Source organism: Rhipicephalus microplus, chromosome X (genome assembly GCF_043290135.1).
Source record: "Rhipicephalus microplus isolate Deutch F79 chromosome X, USDA_Rmic, whole genome shotgun sequence".
NCBI lineage: Eukaryota > Metazoa > Arthropoda > Arachnida > Ixodida > Ixodidae > Rhipicephalus > Rhipicephalus microplus.
In genome coordinates, this window is record NC_134710.1 from 236,421,642 (window position 1) to 236,442,496 (window position 20,855).

At 46.9% G+C, this 20,855-nt stretch overlaps 1 protein-coding gene across 1 annotated transcript in view; it reads right to left on the bottom strand.

The window, feature by feature from the left end:
* Window positions 1-12,416, bottom strand: part of uif (sushi, von Willebrand factor type A, EGF and pentraxin domain-containing protein uif) — a 135,915-nt gene extending 123,499 nt beyond the window's left edge. The window contains exon 1 of the mRNA XM_037435831.2: window positions 11,518-12,416. Within this exon, the coding sequence (XP_037291728.1) occupies window positions 11,518-11,637 (120 nt within the window). The 5' untranslated portion in view covers window positions 11,638-12,416. The remainder of the gene's footprint in view (window positions 1-11,517) is intronic.
* Window positions 12,417-20,855: the final 8,439 nt, after the last annotated feature.

Genomic DNA, 20,855 nt, shown 5'->3' on the forward strand with positions numbered 1-20,855 from the left:
ACCAGAAGATCGTTCGTCACATGTTCGTTGAAGCGCAAGGCGAACATGGTCAACCACAGTCTGTTTGAACATAAAATGGTCGATGAAATACCATGTGCCCATGACCACAAGCAATATCTGGAAGCCGCAAAATTTTTTTTTCCTAACATAAAGTGTTTTATGCTGAGGTCCAACAAGATTTCAGTGACGCACTTCCATAATGAAAATGATGTTTAAAATAACTTTGAGAAGAGATAAAAAGTTCAGCGCACGGGAGTCGAACTCATCACCTCTCGGTTAGCGATAACAGCTCCTGGCATACTAACCACTACGCCACAAGTATATACTTCGTAAACTTTAAAAACACTCCTTTAATATGTACGACAGCCCTCTCGCAGTACTCTTAGGAAAGTGTTACAATGCATCATGACTGTGGAACCCACGCTCAGTTTTAAAGACTACTGTTTCTTGGGGACCTTCGACGCAAAAACTTTGGTCTGTACATTTAGGTTCGCGCTAACGATATCCTAAACGGCACCCAACGATACGTCAAGCGGCCAACCCTATCCGCAGCGCCCACCAATATTTCTCAAGTTTCAGCGTTCATACTTGTGCGATTGTCAATTCAAAAGCAATTATCGCGCATGTCTGAGGCACAATCACAACACGTCAATATTTTCTGTGTGTGGCTTTATACTACAGAAGATAAGTAATTCTAAGGACCGTAGCGTTTATCACGCTGCGCTGTCAGTGCAACGTGATGCTCAAAGAGGCAAGTGCTTCCACGCTTTGCTAAGGGTGGTGGCACCTGGCCGTCGCTTTGCGTTCTACACCTTATCACCTCCGAGACAGGCGCGCATCTTTCTCCGTGGGTGCGCACGCCTTCCTTCGTTTTCGAAGATAACTGCCAGATGGCGCTCGTGCCTAACGTGCCTAAGGGAAGTCAAGGCACGAGTGAAAATTAAACTCTTCACTGCAAAGTACGAATCCTCAAACTCTTTTTTTAAGGAAAAAAAATAAATATAGTTTTTTGTTCATTAGGTATTACGGCTTGGTGGCGCTAGCCACCGCCCGATCTAAAGGGTACAGCCATATCCATCCATCCACCCTCGATGGGCTCGTTCGCCTTCGCTGCAGTGATCGAGACTCTCTAACGCAGCGCGTCCAAAATGCAATTCACCGATTTTCTCACGCAGAACATCAAATAAACGTTTTGTTCACTCTCTCCACACGCGATACTATCGTCTTTTGACGACATTTGCAATGAAACATGCAGATACGTGGCCAGTTTTTTCAACGCGTCGTTTAGACGCGTCAGTCCTATTGGGTGCGTTCACAATAGGAGAAGTGCAATTTTGTCAATGCCTCAACACACCGCGACCCTACTCAAAGCGTCGGCGTGGCTCATAGCACCTATTCATACCAAAAACAGCTGTGCAACGCGTAGAGCAACGCGCCTGCTTCCTCTGGATGTACCTCCGCGTCCCCCACTCGCCTCGCGAAAAATCGTGGCTGGCCAAGAAGGGAGACGCAACGCGCGTTGCGTTTCCGCCTAATCGGGCAGTGGCGTTTGGTCAATAACATGCCGAGAGTAGGCGATCTTAGTCCAAGTTTGACGTACAATTAGTCACGCTCTTTTGGCTGTCACACCACTTTCTTTGGGTTTCGCTCTCACCGATAACTACCAGAGCTACCAAAGGCATCCATGACGACAAGGGCATGTTTAATCATTAATCATGGACGTTAGTCGTCGGGATATAGACGTATCGCTGAGCGTTAACGTAGATGCGCTTACGAAAAATGGTGCTTAAATTCAGCTACCAAACACCAACAGACAATGCATAGGCTCTTTTATGTCAATGCACAGTAAGCATTAAACTACTTCGGTAAGGATACATTTTACTTTCATGTTATACCGATTCCTAATACAAAGGGATCATTTATGTTTTTTCCATCTTGACGTTCCCTCAAGGGAGGCCTTGGCCCGGCTACCTGAACTTGCTGGTTTCTGTCAGTAAAGTTCATTCCTCCATCTCCTCCCTCGCGAACCTCTTGCATTTGCTACTCGACGTGGAATACACGAACTATTTGCGGTGACTGAGCAGAGCAGTGCTGACTGCGTTTCACTATTAATGGCGGCGATGATGTTTTATCTTCGTTTTCGTCTCACTACTCGTATGGCTTCCGCCGATGGTCTCAATTTCATCGCGAGCATCCGGGAGGGATAGCAGTCGCTTGCCCGCGGCACCTGCTAGACTGAAAATTTCCAGTTTCAGTCATCACCAAGTTCGGAGAGGCATGGGGGTGCTACCCTGGCACTTATTCGCTAACTCACCGCTGCTAGAGTACATGTTATATAAATTCAAGTAAACTGCGATTTTCTCGCTCCACGGAAGGCACATAACCAGTCCAGGGTTCCATTAGAGAGCTCATAGGTCCGAGAGTCGTTGTATAATTACAGCTGATTTCACGAGATCAAGAAAAAAAAAAGAAGGGAAGACACAGGACATGCGCCTAGCTATGGGTTTCGTAAACGTAGAAATTGGATGATCGGAATGTGTAAATTAAGCTGAACCACAACACCTTTTCGCTAAATTTGCGTCGAAGCAAGCACTCTTTGAGCCTATGCCGGATGTCAGGTGAAATCCCGGCTGCGGCTGCTGCATTTTCGACGGAGGCGAAAATGCTGTAGGCTCGTGTGCTCAGATTTGGGTGCACAATAAAGAACCCCAGGAGGTCGAAATTTTCGGAGCCCTCCACTACGGCATCTCGCATAATCGTATGGTGGTTTAACGACGTTAAACCACATATATCATCATCATCATCATCATATTTGAAACAAACTTTCGCTATATTGTCATCAATAAATAGCATCTCAATGAAGCAGTTTGGATTAGCTACAAAGATTCTGTGACCGCCAACATTGCATTGGCAATACTTTCTATCCCTATCCATTCTCCTTATTGTCCTCTCATTCGCACCTACGTAGGCGGCACCTAGCTGTCCCTGCAAAGAGCGGACACCGATTCTTTAATGTTTGTTGATTCATCGTCTACGTATAGTGCAGAGTCTTTACCTGTTTCAATGTCGGGCGTAGTTTCCCGATACTTTCGGTCACACCTGATTGACTCGACGTCCACTATTAATAATTTGGGTCACTCCGGCCGAAAATAAATTACACCACAAAGGCAGACACACTGCTACCGGCAGCGTTTCATGCGTTCTCGTTAAACACGTGTGAGGTAACTCTACTTTCCTTAATTTTCTTTTTTTTTTCTGGACGACCTACCTTCACGTGCTGTGCCCGTGAGAAAACTAGTCCCGAAGGGGCAGCGTCGTTCGGCCAACACCTGAAACCGTGGTCTTTGCAAGCGTCGCTGCATATTACGTAACAGCGTGGCTAACCGAATCTGTAAAACGTGTCTGGCTAACTTAATGGTATCTGTAAAACGTGTCATGAGAAAACAATGTGCTAATCGAATGCTTCACGTTTTCTTTTCTACAAATGAATAGAATGAACAAGTTGCGCTTGATAGAAGCAAAAACGAATATATTGTTTTTACAATATACCGTTGATCTCGTTCCGTATGTGGCACATGAAAAGTTCAGCGTGCTCGCACGAGGTTTCAGAAAAAAAGGTAATTTATGAGAAAAAGCATCTCGATTTCAGTATGAGGAAAAGCGACGCTACCGAATATGCGTTCTTCCTCTACAGCGCACGCGGGCGAAGTGCGGACGCTTCGCAGCGCATAACCGAGCGCCTCTCAGTGGTATGCAGCCATGGGCTTCTTGCAATGTAGCGCAAACAGATTCGCTATAATTTTGAGAAAAATCAAGTGCATGGGAGCGCACGAGGTGTGAAATGGGAGCTAATAAGCGCCTAACGCCGTCATCGCGAGCTCGCTCATACGAAGTAATGCTGAGTACTGACGTCGGTATACTGTGTCGCACCATGTACGGAAAATATACGCTGCGTTAGCGTATACAAAAACTTTTCATTTTGATGATTGATTTTTGCGGTTTAACGTCCCAAAACCACCATATGATTATGAGAGACGCCGTAGTGGAGGGCTCCGGAAATTTCGACCACCTGGGGTTCTTTAACGTGCACCCAAATCTGAGCACACGGGTCTACAACATTTTCGCCTCCATCGGAAATTCAGCCGCCGCAGCCGGGATTTGAACCCGCGACCTGCGGGCCAGCAGCCGAGCACCTTAGCCACTAGACCACCGCGGCATTTCATTTTGATGTTGCTGCCAGCTATTTAGTCGAGTGTCACCCCCCACTCTCCAATTTTCGTAACGACATCCTGCACCAACAATTCTACTGTAATATCAGTGTTCATATCACGCGGGCACTTTGTAATACTGATAAGTAGCATGCAATATAAAAAAAAAAACTTTGATCAGTGTTTTTTCAACTGAAGAAACCAGCTACGAAATCGAAGCACGACAAGCCACTTCTTTGGGGTTTGTGTATGTCACTATACTTGCAGAAGGCCCAAGTTTGGTTTGAGTAAATTAAAAAAAAAAACATTGATAGAACCAGCAGCCGCAAGCAATAGTGAATTCCAGTTGTCGAAGGAGGTGCTCTTTGTTTAAAAAAAAAAAAAAAGATGCCCTTTTTAAAGTTGGCGCTGTTCTCAGAAATATCCGCAAAACTGGTGCTTCCATAGAGTACACGCTGCATCTGAACACGCACACTTTATGCACACTTTGTAGCTCCATCGTGTTCGATGTACGTCTTGAGAAGTACTATAGTACTATAGTGCGTCCATCGGGGCCGAATCTCAACCGGAGAACAGCACGGGCTCTTTTTTTCTCTCTTTTTTTTAGGGTGAGAGCTGCTCTTGCCCTCAACTCAAAACATGGAGGTGACAATATTCACATTGTCCTTTCCCAGGAATATGTATCGCCGGGCGAGCTGGTAATGCATCGACCACTATAGCGCTACAAAACGAACGGAACGTCGGTAGACAGGACGGAATAGGCAGCACGTCAGATGTATGCTGCGGACACAGTATATACATTACTCAAAAGACACGTGAATTATTCGAAGGGGAAAACAAGACTCTTCATCATTGCATAAATAGCATGCATGTTCTTGGAACGATCTCGTGTACCCCGAATGCAATTAGCAGCAGATGATTGTTATTTATGTAAGAACGAACGCATCTGATCTGAGAGGCGGTTACAGGAAAAAAAGGGAGGAAATTGCAATTCTAAGTAGCGAAATAATGTAATGGAAGCACTTCGCGTCAAAGAACACATACAAACGCACATGTGTGTGAGCACTTATGTGGCTTTCACACGGGTGCTGTCACTTATGTGGTTTCACACGTCATCATGGTGCGATATAAGCCAATCGACATGTGAGCAGTAGAACTTAATCTCTCAGCGAATCACATATCCCCAGGAAGCAGAACTACGCGTAGCAATATGACACTATTGGCGCCAGGAAGCCCAATTCTCGACTAAAACGATGACTATAGGCAGTTACCGCACTGCAATCCTAGAAAAAGGGGAAAGTATACCGCAGTGGCATTTCAAGTGGGACACAATGGAATTCCGATTTGTTTTGCTCTGCAAACCTTATGTTGTCGAGTTCGCGCTAAACTAACAGAACTACGGAAAGGCACACAGCACATAGAGCTCAATTCGTCGTTGCGTGGGGTTTTTTTTTTTAGCGCCATGTTAGTTTAGCACAAACAGAAGACCACGAACAAATACGGGTTTGACTAGATTTGCTGTTATCCTTCCTGCAAAACATTTTTCGCTTATTCCTAGGGGTGGTTCGTAGGGGTGGTTACTCTTGATTGCGAGAAATGCTACATGAAGTTTCTGTTTTGTCTTTCGGTGTCCAGACCGTGATAACGCGTGGCCTTGAAGGGAGCCTGAATGAATATTATAGCATTAAATGGGGCTCGCACCCCACTCTGCCGCTTTTCTCCGCAGTGTTTCTCATGCGTCAATGTTGATAATGAGGAAAAAAAATGACGAACTCCGTTCTATATCACCTCAGCAGTCATCCAAGTATAGCTGTACACGCATACACACAGAGATCACGCAGAGAGCACGAACGTGGCTTCAGCGAGACCACCGCGTGCACATAACAGGCGCTGTACTACGTGGGAACGAGAGCTTGCCTGTGCAGGACACCGCGCCGCAACCGACACCCCATACTGCGCAAGAACCTGAGCGCAACCGCATTGGCGGTTGCTAACCGGAAAAAGAGTTGGAATGATCCAAAACCACACAAAAAAACAAGAGGCCGAGAGCGATTCTTTCGAAGTGACTCACGAATGCTACCGAGGATATGCCTAATAAAATACCGTTCTTCTCTTTCTCCTATCTGTTCGCCCCCCTCGCCCCCTTTTTTTTTCGATCTTGAACTTGCTTTTCGATGACTCCGTATACGGCTATAGCTCGCGCATCCGGGAAGTGGAGCGGTCTCTGGGGCGCTCCCCGATACGAGGACAAGTTTTTGTTTTTTCTTTTCTTTTTCATTTCGTCTCGGCCGCAATTACGGCGCCGTCCGACAAGACAAATCGTCGGGGCACTTTGGAATTTAGGCTTCGCGCTGCGTCGTCGTTGCTCTTTTCTTTGTCCATAAATTGGCAGCCTCGTGCCAGCCCTTCATTACTGCTAATATATAACGTGGACAAGCATGCAGGCAGGCAGGTCGGTACTGCGGGCCGAAATAAGCGCAGAGAGTAGCCGACCGTCAGTTTACTCCTGTGCCGGCTCGGTTGCGCGCGTTCATACACAGGTGATAGTCGCTGCCACTCATTCTCGGAAACGTATCCTGACGAAGGTAACCTTGCGACTTCCGTGTTATATTGGCGCAGGACACTCGCCTATTGCACGCGTGAAGATCACCTTGAAGAGCGCGTCAATCATTTCGGAAGCGCGTTCCGAAATGTCGCGCAACATACGAAAGACGCCCACCGCAAAGCCACCCACATGACAAAGCGACGATGCTTGTATACGAAACTTCACTTATCGGTGCGAAGAGAACACACGAAGCTCCACAGAGATAGTCGAGGATATGCAGGCTGTATGCCATGAATGTCGTTCGCTCATGGCCAATGATAGACCGCTGCGGAGTTTAAGCTCAATATTTTCCCTGCATCTGTGATTTCTTCTACTTTCCGTATGCGTTCAATCATCTTCATGGAAAAAGCTTTTTTTCACCGTGGCATCACAGCCTTCTTAATTGACCCACCGAGTGGCGCAAGAAACATTACATCCCACGTTACAACCAGGCCCGTATTAAAAAAAAAAATGGAGGACACTTGAGCTTCGTCTTCAAGAGCAGAACGCGATTGCGTGATCGTGGGCCCTGTGTGCATCGCCTTCTCAATCGTAAACCTGGCTTCGGTTTTTCATAGATGCCTCAACCGTGGCGCTGTCTGTGTGCCTAAAACTGGCCGTTTCAAACTATCCTAGAACGTCTACTCCAAGTACAGCTGTGCAGTGCCCACTACGCCACTATTCTTCCCATCGCTAATCAATGAATGGAGGCAACACGCGAATCAACGCAGCTGCTCGCTTTCTTGGCGATTTTGCTGATGGTCATGATCAAATATCTCTGAGGGCTTTTTAATGCGTGGGTTTTTACGACAACCACATGCACGTTGCGCAGCTCACACGTTTGCCACGCAGAAACGCGCCTGGTGATTCTAAGTGTCACGTTTGTTTATTGATGTGATGTATACGTATGTTTCTCGGTTTTCTGGTCACGAACAACGTTGAGTTTTCGCTCAGAATCAACGACGCCGACATCGATACCCAAATCTTTGCTAAACAAGATTTTTAACTGTATTGCGTGAATACATGTATATCAGCCAAGCTTTCTGCTCAACAGATTATTAGAGTAGCCGGCCAGGCGATGGTATATAAAAGCACTTATGAGAGAAAAGCTTCACGGAGTCAGCCCACCGATCTTGTGAAATTCTGAAAGTTTTTTGTTGGTTTGATCTTCCGATCAAACAGGCAGTTAGGAAATAGGATGATGTCACGAGTGTCAGACATCTGATGTTATTGCAAACCGCACTATATAGCGTGTGATTTGCTCTTCTGAATATGGGCCTCGGAGGCAATGACAGGGTTCCTGGACTTTATTGCCATGCATTTTCTGGTATGTGTTTAATATCAGGCTTTTCGCGCTTCGTGAGTGGTTACTGCGTTGACCCGCGTTATCAATGGGATCAGCAAACCGCGGATGGCGAGTGGTAACTGACTTAGAGTCGATTTGAAGGCGCGCATCACTACGCTATCTCGGCTCTAAAGTATACCAGACACCCAGAGAAATGCATGGATAGCCTTGGGCGCTGTTTTCTGGCCTGACAGTGTGCACAGACTAAGCAAAAATGTCAATGTGATCAGAATAATATATCAGTGTCAAATGGCCTTTCAGAAAAATGCAGCTGCTTGATAGCGGCTGCAAAAGGGTTTACACGTTTGTTTTGATCGCAGTGCATGAATACAGTCACGTGGCTTATAGAATACCAATAGAGGTTAGTTTTAACTATGTAACACCTTTGTTTTATTTTATTTTTGTTGCCCTTAGATATTCACCGTTTTCTATTAGACGATTAGCATATGACTGACTGTTTTGCTTTCAGGGCTTCTTCATATCCATTGAATTAACAGATCACTCGCTTTCAACTGAAGCAACCTTTTCTATTTTAACCAGGCACCCGAAAAACATTCTCTACGTACATCCCTGCTTTATGTGAAGTTTTTCGCCCGCAGTAGACTACCAGATTTGTTAGAACGTTTAACTTAATTAGATCGTAAATTGCGGACAACTGTCGGTGTCCGCGTGTACCGGGAATATAGCCGAATTTTCAATTGCGTTTGGAGCTCAGTTTTTGAAGTACTGTGTAATGGCGAAGTGTTAGATATCTTCCAGATTTCGTTTGTTCTTTTCACTACGACCTGGAAAGGCATGAAGAGCTGTTCAGTTGAACGGCAGTTATGAGGCTGAACTGCCATTAGCTTAAACAGCTGCCACGATGACTTTCCGAATGGGTTCTCATGTGCTCATAACCTCTAATATGTAAATTAATATGGGATGCGTTAAAGTATAAAAATACAAGAAAAGTATGCTTAAATTAGGCAGCACAGGTGTTGGTCACGTCGTGACGATATAGGCATTTGACTGTACAAGTGGGTGAGCCTCATGAGGCGAGTCGTTTCGATGGCTGAGCAGTCGCGTTAATACAGAAGGAGGAGAGTGGCAGACGGGCTGGAGCGTCGAGGGTGATAATATGTTCTATGCTTGTGTTTGGAGACTGCGAACAATGAATATGGGGCAGCCATGCAGCTTTAGCTGTTGCCAAGGCTAATCTGTGTTGACATAGACTTTAGTAGGACAAACATGGAGAGTGAATCCCGTACATTACCGACAAAAATGTATACCTCTGCCACAATTCGACATTTTTTTTATATGACTATAGGGCCTGTGCGGCAGTGGTGAATATAGCAACCGAAATGAGAAGCCTTAAAAATGCCGATCTCATCTCTCAATCGAACCTCTTTACAGCTGGAAACGAGCACGAAGTTAATCTTGGACATTGTTTGTACTGGCCAAGACAACGTTTTGCCATGCGAAGACATTGTTCCTTTTTTTTGTTTTGCTTGTCGGAGGAGAGGTGGCTTGAAGCTGAGCGGTGAAGCAGCAGTCTGACTTAAGTGAAGCAGACGGTGGGCAGCCTCATTCGTCTTTCCACTTGCGTAGCATGCATGCAGGCCAAGAGCGGAGACGTCAAGAGTACAAAACGCGTTCTCAATTTGTCGCGGGCTCGTTGGCCAGCTCAAGGGCAGCGAGAAGAATGGGCCCCATATAGCAAGCAGTAATTAAAAGCGTGCGTCACGGCCACGATGAGGGACATCAGGTGAACTAGCCTCTAGACTGCGCCCTCATTGTGACCGACAGAACACGCTGTCTCAACGATGCCGACTGAATCTCATGACCTAAAGGTTCTCTGTAAAATGCTGCTGGGAAAGCCGTCGGACACTAATGGAAACGATAAAATAAGTGCAATGAAAACGACACTGGTGGAGGTGGAGAAGGCGCAGTAAGTTGAATAACCATGCGATTAATCGGAGACACAACGAAGACAGAAAGGTGGACCAGGGAGCTGATGGGAACGCGCTCTTGCATTGAATTTTGACTTGTTGAGACCAGGGCCAAGGGCAGAACGACCCATACTACAAAATCAAGAATGAGCGGCAGTCTATAGCTCCTCGTCATGTGAGAGAGAGAAACGGTGTGAGTATGAAGTAGAAGAGGATAACACTACACACCCATTCATGGTTATCTATAATTAGTAGCTCCAGTTATACGAGGCCAGCCTCGGCTGAATTGCGAGCGGGTCACCGGTTGCTCAAAGAGCACTGTCCCATAGCCAGTGGCCGATCTTGTTTGAGCGCCGCTGAGGCGCAGCGAGTACCGAAATGGTCGCGGGCTTCGGTGCTGCCGTCGTCCCGGTCGAGCTGGCTCGTCGGACGGGGAGCAGGTCTCGGAGGCTGGCGCCAACAGGAAACGGCGGGATCAAGGTTGCAACGCACCGACGCTATCCTCGTAGACTCCACCTTCCACCCCTCTTGTCCACGTTACCGCAGCGCAAGGCGCAAACGCGCGCTTCCTTCTGTCTCGTTGTTTTTCGTTCGTGACGGCGCGTCTTTTGCATAAGCAGTTCCGATGTCTACGTCGTCGTCTCTTCGAACATGACAACAAATACGCTGTTTTGTTCGCCTATTTCGCTTGGTAGGGTCACTGCACTGCAAATTTCACAAGGAACACCATGTACTCAATGGCCACGTACTCGTTTTCCTAGCTGTGTGCGCGTCAGGGGGTTTCCAGTGGCTTACTTACACGTATCTTTGAGAGCTCGTGTCATTTATAGTACTATAGGATCCGAATTGTGAAACGGGCTCTTTAAATGATTTCGGTCCGACCTTATACATTGAAAGCTCTGTTTACTATCATGCCACAACTAGCGTTCTTGTGCACGCTCGATCACGAAAAGCTTGCACAGAAATGCTAGCTGCTACAAATTTGCCTAAAAAAATGTGGCTGTTTCCGTCAAAAGGATGCTAAGCGTAGTCCCAGTGACCATGAACCCGTAGCCTTAATGTACGGGGAATGACCCCCGTTGTATTCATACCACTAGAGAGTGACTGTCTGCAAGCGGATGCATCCACGCTCACTTTTGCGACAGAATCATCCAAGCGGCCACTTCTAGTGTGGTTTATCTAAGCGACTATAAAGAGCTGCGTACACATGGCCGTCAAGCGTGTCCAGCGGAAAGGGATGTATACGAGTATGGGCACACGACGCTATGGCATAACGGCTTCCGCTCTGGCAGACAAAAACAAGCAGAAAGACGTGCACAGTCACGCGTTCTTTCTAGTTGTTCTCGTCCGCGTATTGCGTCTTCGATCACGCTTCCCCGCCGCCAACCAGTCCGACGAGCTCCGCCGCTGAGACAGCGGCCGGAACCCGTGGACGTTACACAAATTACATACCTTGTCGATGTTTGCCGATGTGGCCCTGCTGAGGGCCAGAACCACGAGGACTAAGCCTAATGTCCGTGACCGTAGCTGCCCTCCGACAGCTCGTCGGCCGCCGCTGCACATGACCGCCATCCGGCTGCGGCTGGGCGAGGATCGCACCCTGGGCGCCCCGGAGCGGGCCACAAGCAAAGAAGTCGCGCCGCTCGTGCTCTGATGCCGGTCTCACACAGGGCTCATGACGGTCCGCACGCAGCTCCACAAAGTCGGCGCACACTCCCGCCGGTCCACGCGTCGACACGGGCAAGAAGGTCCCAGCGCCGGCGTCGCGTAATCCGCAAGGTTGCAGCAGAGCACCGGCACGACTACTCCACGGGGAACGACTCGCTTCGACTGCGAAGCCGGGTCTGCCTGGGGGGGACGCTTCGGAGAGGGGGCGGTTGCTGTCGGCGCTTTGCCGGCGAGGAGGGCTTTTCTTCGTCGCCAGGTAGGGAACCAGGTTTCTTCTCACCGGCCGTCAGCCCAAGAGAGGAGGAGCAAGACGCCATCTTGGAGGGACCCCTCCACCGTCTCTCTCGTGGGGCCTGCTCTGTAATTGGCGGTCCGTGAACTGGTTCGGCGGCTTTTGCTTTTTGTCTTCAGAGGTCCTGGCGCTTGGTTCCGGACGCGCCGCGTTTGGCCACCTGAAGAAGCCCTACCTCCTCGCTGGCAGGGATCGGCCCAGGGGGATTGCGGGGGATTCTTGGGATGCTTCCGAGTGCGGTCACGACATTTTATTTTATTTTATTTACCCCAGGGATCGGCACGCTGGCCACGCAACGGGAGGCACCGACGAGTGCGGTCGCGCGTGTACGCGATCCCGTTTCTTGAGCAGACTGCGCGCCCGTGCGTCTGTACCGGGCTTCCTGCGCGCGGCTCTGGGCACAGGATGCCTCAGTGCACGCTCGCTCTCCTCTCGCGTACGGCGTGCGTCGGAAGCGTTGCTCGTATCCGCCTATTCCGAGAACAAGAAAGGAAGAAGATAATGCCTCTCGGTCTTCCCTTCACGTCACGTGTATGTCGAAACCCTTCTGTGCTCAAAGAAAGGTGACAAGTGATTCTGATCACAGAACTCTCTTGTAACTGTGCGTTTTTCGGCCGCGATCTTCTTCGAGGGCGGAAAGAAGGGCACTGGGTGCTCTGCTGGTCAGTGGCAGTTTGCCATCTGTCGAACTCTCCATCGAGTGTCGCACAGCCCATGCGTTGCACCTCTGGGCTCTTTTAAAGTGAAGCAGCAGCACCTTTAGGGCCTTCTTCAGCTAATGACAGTCGATGCCATTGTCCTAAAATTTAGGAACAGCTTCGCAATGTTTTGAGTATCAGCTTCTTGGCATTGTTTGACCTCTCGATATCAACAGTGAATGGCACCTTATTGCACGAACACATTTATCGTAAGAACATTTCTGATAGTAGACGATATTTCAGCTTGTCTGATGTGTAGCGGAGCTCTTACATATTTTCGTCATTTAATGACCTTGAAAGACTAAAAAACTAGCAAATTTTTATTCGTAAGTGCTACTAGATTTTTACCGTCTCCTTTTATTAATATTGTGGTAGTAACATTCCAACACTAATTACATATGATGTGTTGCCCTTACATCTGCATGTCATTTGCTTTCTCTGTGGTTTGCGTATATACGTAGTCTGCTACAACCCAAAGCAGGTCATGTACGTAGACCAATGAGGAAGCATTCTACGTTTTCTAGCACGTAAAGTATTCTAAGCATTCTAGCACGTAAACTTCCATTGGACGAAAGTTTATCACCGTTTGCTTTGATGAAGGTGCATGTGAGACGCTGGTTTCGTGGTAACAAACTAAAATGCTAAAAGGGGCATTTTTTCAAAGGCATTTTTGCAAATAGGATCTAGAATTTAAAATATGGAATAACATAGACTTTGTCAGAATGCCAAGACGCATAACGAATACTAAGGAAGGAAAGAAGAAAATAGAAATGCAGAAAGGTTAACAAAAAAAAAAGTGTCTGCTTGGCTACACCCCACAAGGGTGATTGGGGAAGAGAAATTGAAAGATGAGAGAGAGAGAGAGATGGAAATGAGATAAGGAAAGAAAAAATAAAGCGCACTGAATCCACCAACACATGCCGGATCGCACCGCAAGTCGCAGGCATTCGCGCAATCCCGTCGTCTTCAATAAACGCATAAGTGCCTTTCCTACCGGATCAGATGACGAACGATGGTGACGGTGTTCTATCGGTACTTCCACAGAAAGTGGACAATCGACCAGTCGTCGCAGCGTGTTAGAAAGTTCTCGTATTTCCAACCCAGGTCGAGGACAGCGACACAGCAAGTGGTCACTGTCCTAAGAGTGCGAGAAAAATGCAAGGACAAAACGTATGTCATCTTGTTGAATACGCCTTCAATTTTGTGTGAACACTCGTGTATGTCGATGCAGTCGAACTACCCAACTCAGCCCGAGATTCATAACTAACAAAGCAGTTTTTTTTTCTGGTTAACCTCCCTGCCTTCCTTTTTTCTCGTTTCTCTCTCTCTTTTCCGATAAAATTAACATAATAAAGTGCTCGCTCGAAGATCCCTCACTCACCTATTATAAGGTATTCCTGCACGAACTACATTAGCAGATGGAGTGACAGTGAGATAATAACAAGAATGAGATAAGAATGTTAATCAGAACTTACACTGGGGATCACGAGAAGTAGAAAAATTACAGCCAGAAAAAAAAGAAAAGTAAACTATACCAACACTCCAAGGAGAGGCCACACAAGATAGTAGAAATATGTCCTTGTTGGTTTATGGTCTTTTTCTTGTATAGTGCCGGGGGTACACACGCAAAACAAGTAACGAGACGTCACACAAAAATACCGTTTTGTGTGACGTATTGGTGTTCATTCTGTTTGTTACGTCTGCACTACACAACCTGCTGATCCCATCTACACCTTTAGTACCTTGAGGGTGTAAAATGATAACTTCGTTGTCCGAACATCCCCTTGTTCGAAATGGGCAGTGGCCAACCATTCAGTCATCTTAAGCAATGTTTTATGACTGCTTTTCTTTAATAAGAGTAATTAAGTAGAGATTCGCCCATATAGTGGGTCTGGCTACTCTTACTCTCTGACACAATAAAGACGCGAGAATAGAACACACAGACAGACACATTCACATAATTTAACTAATATATAATGTGAATACCCTCATAAGAGAAGCGCAACAGTTGGAATAGGTTTTGTTCGTGAACTTAAACTTAGAAGCAGAGCGCTATACATACATTCGTGTATTTGGCATTTTAGTAGTCGCTGATATCACGGATAGGCGCATCTGCAGTATCCGTGACAACGACATCAGCTTTAGCTTTCTTTCAAGAAGGCTGTTTCCATCAGGCAGATACTACACTGTAAAGCTTATGCCAAGTCGCGGGCTGATCACGGATCTCTCAATGAGAAAGTTATCACGCTTTGCGGAGTGCGTGTCTTGCAGATGATGACTTTATGCAGCAATGCCACATATTTATAACTCAATGAGCTGATTTGTTAATTATCTTACCAGAATTTCTGACTAGATACTGCTTCGAAGCACCTTTTATTCAAATTTCGACACTACCTTGTCTCGAATAATTTCTGCCTGACGCAACAGAGAAAGTGCGAGTTCTCCGCGAGTGTGGCGCAGGCAGTTTCGATATCGCCTTTAAAGTTGGATGAAAAGTATCTGAAATTACGTGCGACTTTTGTGATTCTCAAAAAGCGGGTAAGTCATAAATTGTGGTGGTCAACAATTTTTCCGCATAAGCGATGGCCTTCAAGTATATGATTAACAAGCTAAGTAACGTGATTTCTTGATCAATAATTTCATTGCTACTTTATCGACAGCAAATTTCCTTCCTCCTCGATGTAGAGTTCATGTGCCAAAACGACAGGAGTCTGACTGTCATAGGATTTTAACAAAGAGATCTTTATAGACTTAAAAAAAATCGTGCATAGATGGTTGCATGCGCGAAGAAGCGCACGCCTTTTTTTTTTCTGAAGCACGTGCAGGAGATATACAGATGTGAAAAACTGCCGAGAGAGGTGACTTTTTTTATTGGTATGCGCACAGACGGAAATGTTTTATTTATTTATTTATTTATTTATTCATTTATTCAATTCTTTATTTAACTCTTCATGTATTCATTTCGTGCCAAGAAACGTGAATTTGCGCAGACATGGCTGAAATTAACAATCATTACGGGAGGAGGAAGCATGCTCTTAAAGTTAGTCTAGCTAACATTTCAGTGTGTCTACTGTGTCACAACGTTTAGCTCATCACAATCGTGTTGTGACTTCCCTTTCTCATCCCCTTGCGACGCTATCCCACACAAAGCTACGCTATGCACCACTGGCGTTTTTAGATGGCCATTGGGTTTGGACGCTCGGCTTCGAATTAATGTTGCGGGGTTTCTAATTCCACCTCGTGAAGATTTTTTTTTCGACAAGAATTCTTTCTTTGTGTTTCTTCGTGCGGTTAAATGGCGGTTATACCGAGAATTTCTCTTTCATATTATCTATTCTCTTCCTTTTCTCTCTCTGTACTCGTTCTCTCACCCATCAGGGTTATCACAGGTCATGCCGGAGAAATCGGCACGCATGTTCCCGAAGCGAAGCATAAGGGGAAGAACGGGGCGAAGAGAGCCCGCGTCGGTTCACGATGATGGTGTAGTTTTGGGTCACGACCGGTATCTTTCGTCGAGCTATAGAACAGCTTGGTGATTAAAAAATAGCTGAAATTGTATTATGAATTATTGCACCAGTGGCTAGCTGCTTTTTAACCACTTTAATTCATTTCCTTCTAGGTGCCCCGCCACAGTGGTCTAGTGGCTAAAGTACTCGGCTGCAGACCCGCAGGTCGCGGGATCGAATCCGGGCTGCGGCGGCTGCATTTTAAATGGAGGTGGAAATGCTGTAGGCCCTTGTGCTCAGATTTGCGCGCACGTTAAGGAACCCTGGGGGGATGAAATTTCCGGAGCCCTCCATTACGGCGGCTCTCATAATCATATGGTGGTTTTGGGACGTGAAACGCCACATATAAATCAATAACTTCCGTTCAGGTCATAATTAAATACTACAATAAATACTACGCATCAATTAATTACTACAAATAATGTCTCCTATGTTTGCTTGGGTTCATCATCAGATTGGGTTAATTAGATTACATTCAACAAAGAAACGGACTCATTGATGCATTCCTCTCTTTCGTCCGAGCTCAACAGATGTGGCCTGCATGCGCGATTGAAATACCTGTTTCCAGCGCGTTTCCTTGAAACCAAAGACATTTAATCGAAATTCTCTTTTTGCAGAAACTAAACTAGCTCGAGGGAGGGGGTGAGGAGGAGGCTGAGCTGGCACTTCCTATCACACTTCCACTGCAACGCCATGAGTTCGTGGAGGTCTGAGCCATATTAGTTCACACCATGTGCCCCCGAGGCGTCTGTACCGTTATCGGCCCTGAACACACGCGATACACCATATATGGTCGTTCAAACACGGTGGTTCTCAAGGGGTGGTGATTTGCGTGCATTTGGGTCATCAGCGATAATAATGATGGGCAGGGCTTCGTGCATGGACTTCGTCGTCGAGCGAACGTAATTCCGCACCGCGTGGGCTCACGCGGCTGCGTTTCCTGCAAATGACAGCCGTGTGACGGCGAAAACCACTGTCTTCGAGCGCGGTCTCTCGAACTCCTTCGCCGATCTCTCCCTCGGCCGTAACACTATCATTGACAGCAGCACCGTTCTTGGTGGGTGCGCATGTGTGTGCCGACCAGAGGCCAGCGCGCATACAATGGAATCGCGAAAGTAGACCGCGCGCAATTGGATTTGTCCCGCGCATGCTTGGTGCTAATTTGTGGAGGGGATGTTTACAAACCGCTTCCTTCCCCCACTGCTCGTGGCAAGGGGATGTAGTGCGCTCGGTTTTGTCGGCCCGTCGTCTCAGGGGCGACGCGATGCTCGGGCGTGTTGCGCGCCTCGCTGTCACACTGAACTTTAATCCCTCGACTATTTCGGGCTGTGTCGTCGGCCACGACGTCTCTCCTTCTTCGTGCGCGTCTCGGATAATTGCGTTTGCCCAGATGACGAAAGTAGACCCAGCACTGCATACTGCATGCCGTCTATCGTTCGCTGCAGTGACTCAGCCTCACTTTATGACGTCGCTACAGGTCGTAGGTTCAGTTCATTGCTGCGACTGCCGCATTCCGATGGGGGATCGACGCGTCGTCATTAGTTCGTTCTTACGTTATACCAACAAAATGTAAAGAGAGAGAGAGAGAGAGAGAGAGAGAAAACACCCACGCATAGCCCAAATTCGCAGCTTACTCGTAGCGTCTCTTAGCATACCCAGAACATTGGGATATAATACTATGTTAGACTGGACAACTGGAGGTGGTAGTGGTTAGAAGATGAGAAAAGGCAGCTAATTTCTGCAGCCTGGTTGGGAGCACGGCGCAGTGCCTAAAAACAACTGGACGTGTTCCTTTAGCGTGATCCGAGGTTAAAGGCGTGAAAACGTCGACGGTAAAGGAGAGAGAAACAGACGTGAGCGGCGCCCCTTCCAACGTTTTCCTTCTCTTTTTTTCTTTCCGTTTTTCTTTTTTTTAAGAAGTGGTGCTCTACATGTGTGTGTATTTCTTTGTCCGCCGTCGTCTTCGCGCTTTTAACTTGCATTATTGGGGTATAAACTACAAAAAAATCTGTGCTCTTTAGCTCTCCTGGCATACATGAAAGGAACAAAAAAAAAAACATCGTGTCGGCGAGAAACGCTTGGCTAACATGTAAAATGATTTTCAAATTGGTAAAATGACTTTCACACTATTTGTGATCGTAAGTTTTTGTTCCAGTGTTCATTCATCGCTTGCGTTTTTTGTATATTTACTGTCGCATTGTACGTGATGTTTGAGCCAAAATATTGGTTTGCAGTACTTAAATAAATAAATAAATAAATAAATAAATAAATAAATAAATAAATAAATAAATAAATAAATAAATAAGAGCCTCAGACTCCATGCCGAGCAATGTTTATGCGGAGAGAGAGAGGCTTATGAAAGAGAAAGAAAGAAAAAGGACGCTATTTTCTACGCCATTCTCGAGCTCGCAGTGTTATTTCCTAATTGCCTGGCGTCAGCGAAAAAGTGATCTTATGTACTGCGCAAATACGAAGTGCAGGTAACTCACGTTCCTCGCAGATGCTTGCAGCGTGAACTATTCCACCAAAAAAATAACCTCAAGCGCTTCGTTGTTACACACACACACACACACACACACACACACACACACACACACACACACACACACACACACACACACACACACACACACACACACACACAAACACACACACACACACACACACACACACACACAAACACACACACACACAAACACACACACACACACGCACACACACACGCGCGCGCGCGCACACACACGCACACACACACACGCACGCACGCACGCACACACGCACACACACACGCACGCACGCACGCACACACACACACACACTTTGAAAGAGAGAGAGGGAGACGACGCATATGATGCCACTTGGGGTGGGTACTGCACGGGCGGCGACTGAAAATGCGTATTCTTCAATGGCCGCCGGATCCCTGGCGTCGAGGTGGTAGCTTGATGACACCTGTACAGTTTCAATGTGCGACGCGTTCATAATGTCACAGGCCTCTGGGAACACTTGTTACTTGCAACGTGTCAGTGAGTAGATTTCGCAGACACTTGCAGCAGTGCTCAGAGCCGCGAACGTGGTAGAAATAGTGGCTGAAAGAGGTAGAAAAAAAAAAAAAACTGGCGGATCCCACGGTGCAGTTGGAATCGATGATATGCGAAGCACGAATGAGTAAGGGTGATAGGTCAGTTTAAAATCAGCACAACGTTTCGAGGAGGAGGTGAATTATGCTGTACACGACTTCCATGTCATGAATATCATGTTTAAACGTTTCATTTACCTTCGTCATCTATTAACGTCACCTGATACAAACTTTGGTATATATGGAGCTAGCGAAACATCCGCGAGCATGTTATGAGCGTAGCATATAGTAATGTTTTACATGAAATCTATATCATGATTATCGTAATTGGACGTGCCATTTACATTCATCGTTCATTCAAATCACGTAATGCCAAATTCGGTATATGTGGAACTAATGAAACGGCCGCGAGAACGCCATGAGCGTGCATGCAGTTATGTATTACATGAAACGCATATTATGATTATTCGGTTTGGACGTGTCATTCACCTTCTTCGTCTATTCACTGCACATGTATCAAATTTGGTACATGTGGAGCTAGCGCAACGGCTGCGAGCGCGTCGTGAAAGGCCCCATATACTCCGACGCAACGTTGACGCACGCGCAGGCTGGGCTCAGCGACGCCACGCTAGCGAAACGCGAGCAATCTATAGTGAGACGCCAGGCACAACCGGCGCGACCAGCGTCCGTCGGCGCGGCCCACTGGCAGCAGGCGCGAAATGCGACATGCTGCATTTCGCGCCATGCTACTTAGCACCGCGTCTGCCTCTCTTTGTGACGGAGGGACGCCGTGTGCACTCAAACGCGCATGCGTGAAAGCATGCAGATCCACAATGAAGGGCAGTGGGCAGATCCACTGATCTCTACTAGGGGGATATCGGCGCCTGGGGCATCGCCAGCGTGATGCGATAAAACGAACACCGGCACGTACGCGTGCCGGGTCACGTCGAAGTGTATTGGCACTTTGAGTGTGGTGTGTATTAATATTCTTACATGACACGCATTTCATCATTATCATGTTTGCACCAGTCACATACCATCATCATCCATTAAAGGGACGTAAGGAACGTAACACCAAAATTTGGCATATGTGAAGGTAGCGAAACGGCCGTGAGCGCATCATGATTGTGGGACGTAGTCATGTTGTTACACGACAGGCATGTCATGACCATCATGTTTGGACGTGTCATTTACCTATGTCGTCCGTTCGCGTCACCTAATACCGAATTTGATACATGTGAAGTTAGCGAAACGGCCGCGAGTGCATCATGAGCGTAGCATGTAGTCATGTTTTTACATGACACGCATCTCATGCTTATCATGCTTGCACCAGTTTCATACATTCGTCATCCATTAACGTCCCGTAATACCAAATTTGGTATAAGTGGAGCTAGCGAAACGGCCGCGAGCGCATCATGAGCATGGCATGTAGTCATGTTTTTACATGCCACGCATCTCATTATTATCATGTTTGCAGCAGTCACATGACTTTGTCATCCATTCACGTCCAGTAATACCGAATTCCGGGTATATGCAAAGCTAGCGAAACG